At 37.1% G+C, this 13,393-nt stretch overlaps 1 protein-coding gene across 3 annotated transcripts in view; it reads left to right on the top strand.

Annotated features, from left to right (window-relative positions):
• The window catches only part of WDR70 (WD repeat domain 70), a 322,311-nt gene extending 310,360 nt beyond the window's left edge, over nt 1-11,951 (top strand). For all 3 annotated transcript variants that reach the window (XM_057540877.1, XM_007192190.3, XM_057540878.1), the window contains one exon: nt 11,769-11,951. In XM_057540877.1, the coding sequence (XP_057396860.1) occupies nt 11,769-11,856 (88 nt within the window). In that variant the 3' untranslated portion in view covers nt 11,857-11,951. The remainder of the gene's footprint in view (nt 1-11,768) is intronic.
• The last annotated feature ends 1,442 nt before the right edge of the window (nt 11,952-13,393 follow it).

A 13,393-nucleotide genomic window follows, 5' to 3' on the forward strand; every position in this document is an offset into this window, starting at 1 on the left:
GGAAGCTAATATTTAAAAGGATCTTTTCATAAAGGTCACTGTAATCGAGAATGTGTGTCTGGTTGTTTTTCTTCCCTGCAGTTGACTTGTGTCAGTGATGAAATGAAGATTTACTGTATCTTGCTTTATCACAGGAAAGCACAACTAGATATTACACAAATCTGCCTGCTTGCACATGACACTCACCTTTATTCTCCAGTGATGAGAACAAAGAGTCATTTAACGCTTTACCTTTATTGTTGAGTGTTTTAAGTTTCATTCCTGGCACTCACAATGTAACCATGAAGGTTTTAAAACACAGCAGGATCACAGAGGACTCTTGTTTAGCTATACATGGGCAGATTCAGTTACAGTTTCTTGTCAAAAGATGTTGCTGGAGGGAGGGGAAAGGAGCTGGCTGGGGAGTGGGCAGGATAAAGATCCAGAATGCTATTAGCTTACACATCAACAGGGATAGTTGTGTGTGGGAACCTGAACCCTGGCCAGTAGCCAGACAGCCTGACAGTTCTGTCAGCCATGGTCACTTTTCTTGCCAGATAAGCTGCCATTATTGCTGGTTCAGTCAATTTAATTTTCAGTGTGCATGTCTTGTCTGATACGGGATACGTGGATATGTGTGTATATGCATTAAAATATCATTCCCGTCTATAAAGGATACGTTTAAGTCATGTTGAGTTACTAGGCAATATTTAAAGAGATCACTCTGGGAGTGAGTAAAGATTTATATATTATTTGTGCCAGGAAGAGACAGAAACCCACAGAGAAAAATATTACTTTTTTTTGTGAGTTACGGTTACATGACTGATATCACTGACCGCCGTATTCCTGTGTAAGGACCAGTGTTTCTCAAAGTGATTTTGTGGACTGTCTGTGTCAGAGTTGCGGGTAAGAGTGGGAAAGTTAAAAATTCAGATTTCTAGACTTCACCCCAGCTCAATTAGACTGAGAGAGTGGGGCTGGGAATCTGCATCTAAAGAAGTTCTCCAGGTGATTATTTTGCACACTAAAGTCTGGTAATAATAAAAAAAAGTTATTATTTAAAATAAACTACAAGTGATTAGCCCTTCTGAAAATTCAAATGTATGGAATAGATTATTTTGATTATAGAGATTCATACTGAAGACAGTTTATCTACATAGAAGAGTATTTCCCCCAGGGTTTTTAAAAAAAACAGCAAGCTGCTATGTTGTATTTAATATGCAAATTATTTTATCAAATATATTCCACATATAACTTTTGAAAATATGAAGTGAGGAACATCTGATAGCCAAAAGCAAGGTATATGGTAATAATGACACTTTTATATGGTAATGTAAAAACTTTATATATTAGTCATTTAATCCTCACAACAGTCCTATGAGGAAAGTGGTATTATTGCTCCAGTTTTACGTATGAGGAAATTGAGGCTTATAACTTGACCAAAGCCATACAGATAGCAAGAGGCAGAATTGGGACTTGAACACAGGTGGTCTGGCTTCAAAGTCAGGCTTCTGCTTTTGACTACTACAGTGTACTGCTTCTCATCACAAAGCAACTGATAGTAGTTATTGGAAAAGTTGAATAATAGTGAAGCCGAAAAGATTATTGTGTGGCACAGTGGAAGAAAGCTAGACTAAGAATCAGAAGTCCTGGGGTTTAGTTCCTGCTCTGAGACTCACTTAACCTCACCGAGACTATCTCGCCATCTGTGAAGTAAGAGAGTAGAGTTACACTAATGCCCCGCTTTCGTATGTGTTGTTGAGTGGAAATTGTGGCACACCGTGGTATGTTTCATAAATGTGAGCTTAGAGAGGGCATTTTGACGTTACCTGGGCTGCCTCAGGCTGTGTGCTCTTCAAAGATTTAATCATTCTAACTTGTTTACCCGCTTACTGATAAAGTAGCTAATGGTGATTTTTTTTTTGTTTTTCCCTCTTTTTCTTTTTTTTTTCCCCCCAGTTTCCACAGGTTTCATGTATGTCCCTTTCTCCACCCTCACCCAGTCTTTGAACTCTCACACAAGCATTATGAGTTAGTATGTCCTACTTAATGAGTCTGAGATGTGTTTAGCTATTTTCCAAAATAGTTATGTGTTCATTTCCTGAAGAAGATAGAACATTCTTTATCTAGAAATATCTTGTTGCCTCTCATCTTTTTATGCATCCCTAATATTTTTTATGTATAACTGAATCACTTTGCTGTACACCTGAAACTAACACAACATTGTTAATCAACTATGCTCCAATATAGAATAAAAATTAAAAATAAGTAAGTAAATAAATAAATAAATAAAAATTATCTTTGATTAGCTCTTCACCAGAAAGAAGGGACCATTTCAAGTGGAATCTTTTGGTCAAGCCTTTATTTAATCTTAATAATTCTGCAATTGTGATGACTGGGTCAGAGTTCATCTGGACCGCATTCATTCTAACAGGGTTAACAAGTGTGTCAGATTGTCAAGTCATGGCTATAATTGACTTTGGCTTTGAGGTTTTCCTTCATAATAAACAATGGGCTCTGAGCCAAAAAAGCTTGTGGTTGATAGTCACATACTGATGATTAAGTATTACAAGTGATTTCCCCTCATACTCATTCTGTTACCCTGGAGCTCACTTTATGCTTTTTGAATGAATCATATCAGGAGAATATCCATAACTAAAAAGAATTTGACCTGTGGACTTCCCATTGCAGCCAAAGACATTCTGAGACTTCTCTCTGGCCTGAGCACTCAAGGAGGAGTGTAGAAAGCCTAGGTTAGAGCTTAGAAGAGAAAGGACAGCCTTTGAATCTTTGAAAGGACACTTTGAATCTCTTACACAAACACTGTATCCAAAAAATGCCCTTCGAAAAGATTACAGAGGGAATTTTTATTCATTACTGACCGTTCTATGCAAAATTCCTCTGGATGGAAACATTGAAGGTGGTGGGATTCGGTTTCTGTTGGGCTTCTGTCATTTTTCTGTAACACACAGTTGCTGGAAAAGACTCCCTTTGTACAAATAACTTTGAGAATTCAGTTTAAAAAATGTTCTGAGGGGGAAATTAATCAGCACAAAGTATCAGCTATTCAGAATGTATAGATTTGAGAAAGACATTTGCTGAAGCTTTTATATGTACTTCATGAAATATTAACTATTAGCAAATGCAGAGTTTACTGAAGCTAAAACAAAAAACCCGTCAGCCCTCCTCTGATTAGTTTATTTAATGGTTAGCAGTAAATAACTATGTTGCTATCTAATCTGCTCTCCTTTTCTTGGTAACTCTAGTAAACAAGATGACATATATAGTCAAGTGAAAAATGTTTACTATTTGTCAAGTGAGTTAATCGAACTGGAAAATACAAGTTTCACATCAGCCTCCTGTAAGTTTAAGTTTTCGGTTAACACTTAGAAAAATGGGTAAATGTGGACAGTAAATCAATGAAATAAATAGTCTGGATAAAGCTGATTTCAATAAGGTGGATACTTTAATGGTTCTCAGCGAGGCTTACCTTATCCCCATTAACCTGTTGAGCACGCACAATGCTTTGGCTTAATGGAATGTTCCCCTTACCTTCTTCTTCTTCAGGTCAGTCCCTTTGTAGGCTTTCGTTTTGGGCAACTGAGGTAAATCTGCCATGAGGTTGTAAATTTGAGTTGACAACTTCCTGTCTCTTGACAAAGGAGGTAATAGAATTACTCAGGAACTGCTTAAGTAGGAGGAGACAGGGAATGGCTGGTAATGGAAATGCTTTCTTGAAGCAGTAGAATATGTTTTTTGCACATTATTTATTTATATGTGTATCTCTGGAGTTACTGCCATGTCTTCAGTGCCCATTTGGTTTGGTTTGTTCTACTTTTCCTCATGGAAGCACCCAAAAGAGTCTATGTTAAGATCAGTGTATAAATTCCATTTCTTCAAGCAGCCCAGAAGGGAATACATTTTATGTGGCCAGTGACAAGGTTAGAAGGGGCTTAGAGGGTTTTGTTGTTTATTTGTTGGTTTCCTATTGGTTTTAAAAGTAGGAATTTCTGGACCAGCTTTTAAGTGCTCTCAAAACATTTTAGCTTTTTGTATGTGTCATTTTGCTCTTGCTTGACATTGTTGATTTATTTTTATAGTAGTTTTCTATGCCAAGGGCAAATTAGGCCACCCCCAAGGAAGAAATCTCCTGGTTCTGTTCCTAACTCTGCTGGAAGTTGTCTAATCATCTCTGTTCTTCATTGTCTTGAAAAGTGGTGACTAAGGAAGTCTGTTTTAAATGCCCTAAATAATCCTGAATTGATATATTTTTTTTTTTTTTTGGTCTTCCTCATATATGGATTTCCAAAAAATCTCAAAAGAAAAACTGCTGGAAATAAATTTAAAGATAAAAATTGCTGACAAGAAAGAATAGCTACAAATTTTAAAGTTGTAATTCTCTCACTTTGCTTCTATAAAACACTGGCATTTCCTAGACTAGACAGAGATATTCACTGTGCTAAAGTCAAATAATATTTTTTGAAGAACCTGGTCTTTATTCAGCCGACAACATACAGCTCTTATGGAAGGTGCTGAACTATGCTGTAAGAATGTTGGTTTTGGGGGCAGGATGGATTGGAATGGGGGAAACCTCCTTCTGTGGGCCACGTCTCCCTTCACCTCCCCATGCCATACTCCTGAGAATGAAAGACTGCTCCTTAAAGGGTGGCCCTGTGAGAGTGCACCCTCAGGCTTCATTCCTTCACCAAGCCTTCAGTAGCATCATACAGGGCCAGCTTCTCTAGATGTGAAAAATATTTTCCTGCAGTTGGAGGAAGCTCATCATGTGTAAAAGTTTATGTTAAGAAGACAGATTCTCACTCCACAGTCTGGTTTCAGCTTCCTGCTTTCAGAGCCTTTCTTTCCCAAGCAAGGGGAGGGATGGAGCTGCCAGCAGACGCTACTCACAGTGTGCTTCACCAGCCAGTGCTGACAAGATAAGCTTAGAAAATTTTATAGCAATCTGATATATTTATCGAATCTAATAAAAATTTTGGATCTGTATTTTGTAGTCTTTTAATTTTTCTAGAAATATTTATCTGCAAGTGGTGGGAAATTAGAAAACAAAGTCTGGCCTTGCACCACAGATGGTTTGAGAAGCACTGCTTTAGGCATGGCCCCAAGTTGAAGGCTAAGGCCCTTTCCAAGGGGCCCCCTTTTTGTCCCAGGAAGGGGGTTCCTTCTTCCTTATTCCCAAGTTCAGGAGCCTACTCTTTTCTCTTTTTAATTTTGGTAAAATACACATAACATAAAATTTACCATCTTAACCATTATTAAGTGTACATTTCGGTGGTGTTAAATACATTCACATTGTTGTGCAATCTCCAGAACTCTCTTCATCTTGCAAAACTGAAATTCTATACCCACTAAATAACCAGTCTTCACTTTAATCTGTTGATTTTGTCTTTTGATGTACAGTTTTTAATTTTGATGCAGTCCAGTTTACCTATTTTTGTTGTTGCCTGTGCTTTTGGTGTCATGTCAAAAAAATCATGGCCAAATCCAATGTTATAAAATTTTCCCCTATGTCTTCTTCTAAGAGTTTTATAGTTTTTGCTCTTAGGTTTAGGTCTTTGATCCATGATGATTTAATTTTTGTATATAGTGTAAGGTAAGGGTCCAATTTCATTGCATATGGATATACGATTTCCCCAACATTATTTGTTGAAAGGAGCCTAGTTCTTACACTCAATTATTATCTACCTGGGCAGTGAAATGAAAGGAAAAGTGGTATGCAAGCATGGTTGGGAAAATTTGGACACTGATTTATGCCTTGATTTTGGCAGTTTGGGGAAGGGGAGCATGGCTATTGAATGCTAAGTGGAACATGAAAGCTAAGTGTCATGATTTGATGTTGTGTATACATAATATGGCTATTTGGCTGAAAACATTTTTATTTTTTATTTTAATTATTATTTTTTTATGATGGCCGTGTGCTTTATTTATTTATTTATTTATTTATTTAACATCTTTATTGGAGTATAATTGCTTTACAATGGTGTGTTAGTTTCTGCTTTATAACAAAGTGAATCAGTTCTACCTATACATATGTTCCCATATCTCTTCCCTCTTGCATCTCCCTCCCTCCCACCCTCCCTATCCCACCCCTCTAGGTGATCACAAAGCACCGAGCTGATCTCCCTGTGCTATGCAGTTGCTTCCCACTAGCTATCTATTTTACGTTTGGTAGTGTATATATGTCCATGCCACTCTCTCCCTTTGTCACAGCTTACCCTTCCCCCTCCCCATATCCTCAAGTCCATTCTCTAGTAGGTCTGTGTCTTTATTCCCATCTTACCACTAGGTTCTTCATGACCTTTTTTTTTTTCCTTAGATTCCATATATATGTGTTGGCATACTGTATTTGTTTTTCTCTTTCTGACTTACTTGACTCTGTATGACAGACTCTAACTCCATCCACCTCACTACAAATAACTCAATTTCATTTCTTTTTATGGCTGAGTAATATTCCATTGTATATATGTGCCACATCTTCTTTATCCATTCATCTGTCGATGGACACTTAGGTTGCTTCCATGTCCTGGCTATTGTAAATAGAGCTGCAATGAACATTTTGGTACATGACTCTTTTTGAATTATGATTTTCTCAGGGTCTATGCCCAGTAGTGGGATTGCTGGGTCGTATGGTAGTTCTATTTGTAGTTTTTTAAGGAACCTCCATACTGTTCTCCATAGTGGCTGTATCAATTTACATTCCCACCAACAGTGCAAGAGGGTTCCCTTTTCTCCACACCATCTCCAGCATTTATTGTTTGCAGATTTTCTGATGATGGCCATTCTGACCGGTGTGAGGTGATACCTTAATGTAGTTTTGATTTGCATTTCTCTAATGCTTAGTGATGTTGAGCATTCTTTCATGTGTTTGTTGAAAATCTGTATATCTTCTTTGGAGAAATGTCTATTTAGGTCTTCTGCCCATTTTTGGATTGGGTTTTTTTTTTTTTTTGTTATTGAGCTGCATGAGCTGCTTGTAAATCTTAGAGATTAATCCTTTGTCAGTTGCTTCTTTTGCAAATATTTTCTCCCATTCTGAGGGTTGTCTTTTGGTCTTGTTTATGGTTTCCTTTGCTGTGCAAAAGCTTTTAGGTTTCATTAGGTCCCATTTGTTTATTTTTGTTTTTATTTGCATTTCTCTAGGAGCTGGGTCAAAAAGGATCTTGCTGTGATTTATGTCCTAGAGTGTTCTGCGTATGTTTTCCTCTAAGAGTTTGATATTGTCTGGCCTTACATTTAGGTCTTTAATCCATTTTGAGTTTATTTTTGTGTATGGTGTTAGGGAGTGTTCTAATTTCATTCCTTTACATGTAGCTGTCCAGTTTTCCCAGCACCACTTATTGAAGAGGCTGTCTTTTCTCCACTGTATATGCTTGCCTCCTTTATCAAAGATAAGGTGGCCATATGTGCGTGGGTTTATCTCTGGGCTTTCTATCCTGTTCCATTGATCTATATTTCTGTTTTTGTGCCAGTACCATACTGTCTTGATTACTGTAGCTTTGTAGTATAGTCTGAAGTCAGGGAGCCTGATTCCTCCAGCTCTAATTTTCGTTCTCAAGATTGCTTTGGCTATTCAGGGTCTTTTGTGTTTCCATACAAATTGTGAAATTTTTTGTTCTAGTTCTGTGAAAAATGCCAGTGGTAGTTTGATAGGGATTGCATTGAATCTGTAGATTGCTTTGGGTAGTAGAGTCATTTTCACAATGTTGATTCTTCCAATCCAAGAACATGGTGTATCTCTCCATCTATTTATATCATCTTTAATTTCTTTCATCAGTGTCTTATAATTTTCTGCATACAGATCTTTTGTCTCCTTGGGTAGGTTTATTCCTAGGTATTTTATTCTTTTTGTTGCAGTGGTAAATGGGAGTGTTTTCTTAATTTCCCTTTCAGATTTTTCATCATTAGTGTATAGGAATGCCAGAGATTTCTGTGCATTAACTTTGTATCCTGCTACTTTACCAAATTCATTGATTAGCTCTAGTAGTTTTCTGGTAGCATCTTTAGGATTCTCTATGTATAGTATCATGTCATCTGCACACAGTGACAGCTTTACTTCTTCTTTTCCGATTTGGATTCCTTTTATTTCTTTTTCTTCTCTGATTGCTGTGGCTAAAACTTCCAAAACTATGTTGAATAATAGTGGTGAGAGTGACAACATTTTTATTAGTTCAAAAGTGGAATTTAAAATAAATTCATGGAGTTTCACAAAGAAGACCATTCAACCTTCCAAACAAGTTGATATCCCTTAAGTTAAAATACCTGGAGAGGAAAAGGAAACTGTTGTGGTCTGGTAATTGAAAGTGACAGTCGAAGTGACCCTGGTATGAAAATTTTCTCAGTGAATTTTGCTGACTTCAGTGCTCGGGGTGGGGGAACTTACCTCATTTGCAAAACTAATCTCTTTCTTTTCCTTTTGCCTTGGCGTCTAGGAAATTTAGTGCTAAGTTTTATGCTCAGTTACATACCTTTTTGTTCTTTTGTTCTTGACCTTTGACTCATTTTTTTGTTTTGATTTTCTTTTTAAGTTAGTTACAATAAAATACAAAATGCACCCATTTCGTCTTGACAAATGCATACACCTGTGTAATCACCACTTCAATCAAGATTACAGAATGTCTCCGTTCCCCCAAAATGTTCTCCCATGCCTCTTTGCCAGCATTACTCCCTTTCTGCCCCTTGTTAAATAGTTCCATTGATTCTGTGCCCTTCAATGTTAGCCACCAACCTACTAAAAATACTTCTGGAAGTAGGTGGATTATAAAAAAAAGTGACTACATAAATGAAATAGCCTTTTCAAGCTCTAGGTTTTCTTCCCGTGACCTGTCATTCAGTTTCTTTTTTTATATCCAAAAAAAGCAGCACTACAAGTTCTTAAGTACTTAAGTCTCATTGCAGCTAACATTGATGAGCTATGAAGCATTGCCAGGTATCTTTAGAAGATCATGTTCTTTTTATTCCCTTAGAAATTAAATAGCTAATTCTAAGGATTGTTTTTTTTTAAACTTCCAGCACATTTTATTACAAAATAGATAGAAGAAGAACATTATCTCAGAATAAAGGACAGTCATTTAACTTAAACACATTTTAACTCACAGTAAAATTCACAGTATTGCCTTTGGGTTTTTTTTGCATTTTTTGGAACGTATGGTTACAAACATCCTTGTTACATACAGCACTGTGGATGATGCTGAATGGAGGAAACCAGGCACAATATAGTGAACACTCTAGGCATCCTACAGAGACAGGACAAACACAGGTGGGGCTGATCTATGTGGCCAGAAGTCAGGATATGGTGACCCTGGGCCTGGGGTTAGTAACTGGAAGGGAGTATGAGGGGCTTCGGAGGTGTTCGTCATACTCTGTTTCTTCATCTGGGTGTTGGTTTCATGACACGTCCAGTTTGTGAAAATCCAGAAAACAGTACATTTATGAAATATGCACTTTTCTGTTTGTATTATACTTGAATTAATGTTAAAACACACACTTCGTCATTGTCTACCCTGGGCCTTTAGTCCTTTGGGACCCACTAATCAAGTTCAACCTCCACATTTGGTAGAGGAGGAAACTAAACCCCTGAGAGGGGAAACACCTGTTCCAGGTGACAGAGCAAGTCAGTGGCCAAACTGGGAATGAATCCCCCACCTGAGGCTTAGCTCAAGGACTCCTTACAGCTTCAGGCTTCCAGAGGATTTTTTAAACCAGACAAATTTGTTCCTGTACAGGTTTGTCTATACCCAAGGGCTTGACATCTTTGCCAGAAGATGAAATATGTCATGAGCACCAGTTGCCTTGTTGTAGCATGTTAGAAAGCCAGTGGTCCTGCTTTCTAGTAATTCAGCAACTCATGACCTATGAAAATCTGCAGCTGGTTTTGGAAATGTTAGGGCTATGACTTGTTTATAGATGTCATAACAGTGTCTTGAAGTGACAACAAGAAATTTAACCAACTGGATTGTGTTTGGGGACAGCTTGGGCTCTCTAGGCAGGTAACTGGAGAGACAGGAATTGTGACTGACTTCTGCACGAGGAATTCTAGTACATGGCTTGCATCAGGACAACATCAGCATGGAATGTGGATGGTTTATACTTCTTCCCCAGGATAATAAAAGGAAGAGCAAGAAGTAATATAAGGGTTTTTTTTTTCCTTCCAGTTTTATTGAGATATAATTGACATACAGCACTGTGTAAGTTTAAGGTGTACAGCATAATTACTTGACTTACATACATCATGAAATGATTACCGCAATAAGTTTAATTAATGAACATCTCATACAGACACAAAATTAAATAGAAAGTTTTTTCCCTTGTGATGAGGACACTTAGGATTTACTCTTAACAACTTTCATATATAGCATAAAGCAGGGTTAATTATATTTATCATGTTGTACATTACCTCCCTAGTACTTATTTGTCTCATAACTGGAAGTTGGTACCTTTTGACTGCCTTCCTCCAATTCCCCCTCCCTTACCCCCAGCCGCTGATAACCACAAATCTGATCTCTTTTTCTATGAAATTGTTTGTTTGTTTGTTTGTTTTGAAATACAACTGACCTAAAACACTGTGTTAGTTCCTGGTACACAACATAGTGATCTGATATTTCTATACATTTCACAGTGAGCATCGTGATAAGTCTAGTTACTATCTATCATCATACAAAGATATTACATAATTATCAACGCTATTCCCCACTCCGTACATTTCACACCAGTGTCTCATTTATTTTATAACTGTAAGTTTGTACCTCTTTATCTCCCTCACCTATTTCTCTCCTCCCTATACCTCCCCTCCGGCAACCACCTGTTTAGTAATATAAGGTTTTAACCCTGTTTCACTTGGCAAATAAAAGGAATTATTGACATTATTTTTACCATTCTGCAATTACCTTGCTATTATGAATTGAACTCTAAATGATGATGTAATCTAAAGTATTTCATCTTCAGATATCATGCTTTAATGTTTCTTCATAATGCAGTAGAGCTGTTTTTAAAAGGAAATCAGCAGTAGCATGACTGAAAGGGGCATAAATTATGACCATTTGATATTTTCCTGCAATTGTTTTCTGTGTGAACGATGTAAAAGGGAGTGTCATTGAACCAGGTATGTTTACAAAACACAGCAGGTCCTAATGCAAAGATTGCTTGATGTACCGTGTGCCAGTATTACAGCAGTGATACGCAGTGATATGCTAAAATGCTTGTCATTTCCATGCATTGATCTGGGTGTTTGGTGGAAGGAATGTTCATTTGTTTTGTTTTTTATTTTTGCTGACAGGCCCAAATTACTATATATGTTATCTATTATTTTAAACTCATTAAATAAGAAAACTGTTGACTCAGATTCTCCTATTTGTGTGCACCATAATCACGTGTATTTGGACTACTGTACTTAAGTCTAGGAACAGCCCAGGGAGTTATAAATAAAGACTGTGTAGATTCTTGCTTGGTGACTATAGTTTGCCCCGCCCCCCGAACAGTCCTGGTTAAACTGAGGGTGGTTAATGGATGTATGAGTTTCCACTGACTTTGATACATTTTCATTTTATTTAAGGAAAGGACAACATACATAGTCTGCCACAGAAGGAAAAACCTTTAAAAAATCTGAACATAATTAAATTTCCATTATCCTTTTCTTTGCCAGAAGTTTAATGATTATCTACTAATTGAGATATAATTGATTCCCCAAATGTGCTTCCTTCCACTTGTTGAAAGTAGCAAAGTCTAATGCACACTTGCTGACTAAATTTTTCCTCTCCTCTTTAACTTTCTTTTAGGACTCAGCCCAAAACCATGTTTGCCCAAGTTGAATCTGACGATGAGGAAGCAAAGAATGAGCCAGAATGGAAAAAACGTAAAATTTGAAGAATCTGATGTGAGAGCTGTTTGCATGAGGGGGAAGGATATTGAACAGGTTTGGGGTTTTTTTTTAATGAAATAAAAATACATTTTTATGATCAGGTTTTTGTCCTTTGTGTTATTGAACCATTCAAAAGATTGGTAGCTACTCTTCACTAAAATTGTGCTTACATTTTCTTACCTACAACTATTAAACCATATTATAAGTAAATAAGAAACAGATTCTTAGCTTATTACCAAGTACTTTAGATATTTGGAAACTTTATTCAACAGTGATTGGTTTTGTACAGATTGTTATAACCTTGGGGGAGGGGAAGGTACATTGAGATGTACGTCTGTCTTGAGCAATTCTAGGAGCACCATGTGGAAATGGACATCAAAGCGTTTAATATCTCTGTATAATTTCACAGCAGTTGTTTACATGACTAAATAATTAGGCCGAGTTCAAACTAAAAGTATTGCCATACTAGGAAAGAACGTGTATCTGATTATCCTTCAACATCAGAAAGCAGTGATTAGGACTTAGGAAGCAGGCTTTGAAGTCAGACCAATGTGGGTTCAAATCCAGGCTCTCTTCTTTCCTGTGTGGGTCACCTTGGGAGAGTTATTAAGCTTCTCTCTTCTAGACTCAGGTGATAATAGTATAACCTTCATAGGTTTGTCAAAAGGATAAGACATCCTTGTAAAGCGTTTAGTATAGTACCTGACACGCAGTAAATATACACTAAATATTTGCTCTTTTAAAATAGAGCTAATGATATTGACTTTGCCTGATTTTTATCAGTATTAATTTTTAAAGTATAGAAATGCTTTGTAAGTGTAAAAGCTGTATAAGTAGAAGACATTAAAAATCATTCTGAATGGTCTTTGTGCTTTTGACTAGAAAACTAAAACAGAAGTTGGCAGTTTGTCCAAAGTAATAATGAGTCAATAGAATAAAATCCTATTTCATTCTCAAGCATGAAAAGGGCCACTTGTGTTGTGAGTAACAGTAAGAAAATCATCTTCGTGCTGAATTTGCCTTTTTCTCCCCTGACTTCACATCGACCTGGGGTAGTTTTTGCGTGTCAAATCATCTCCGCTAGACAACTCAGGTTTTTTAATACTCTTGCTTTCTGCCCTCCTGCTCTCATCTGTCCCAGTGAATTAAATAGTTATGAAAGTGAATGAAGGCCCAAAATGTGTATCAGAAAGCTCCTGGTTCTACAAGCCTCACATACTACACTCCCTGACACCCTTCCCCTGAAATCTTTTTTAACACCCCTTGAACTCACACAGATTTTTTTGCGTCTACAGTTCTGAGGTGGCAGCGGGCATTCTTCATAGATAAATCCTAAAAACCTACATTCTTGTAAGCTATTTTCTGTCCTTTTCTTCTCCCATCCCCATCTTCATCCCATTCCTCTTCCCTTGTCACCTAGCTTAATAGGTAAGAAGAGGAAGAACTAACATTTGCTGAGTGCCTACTATCTGATGACTACTTTTTTAAGCTCTTTACCTGCATTAGCTCATTTAATCCTCACAGAAAACCCCATGAATAGGT

The sequence above is a fragment of the Balaenoptera acutorostrata genome, chromosome 2 (assembly GCF_949987535.1).
Source record: "Balaenoptera acutorostrata chromosome 2, mBalAcu1.1, whole genome shotgun sequence".
NCBI classification, from domain to species: domain Eukaryota; kingdom Metazoa; phylum Chordata; class Mammalia; order Artiodactyla; family Balaenopteridae; genus Balaenoptera; species Balaenoptera acutorostrata.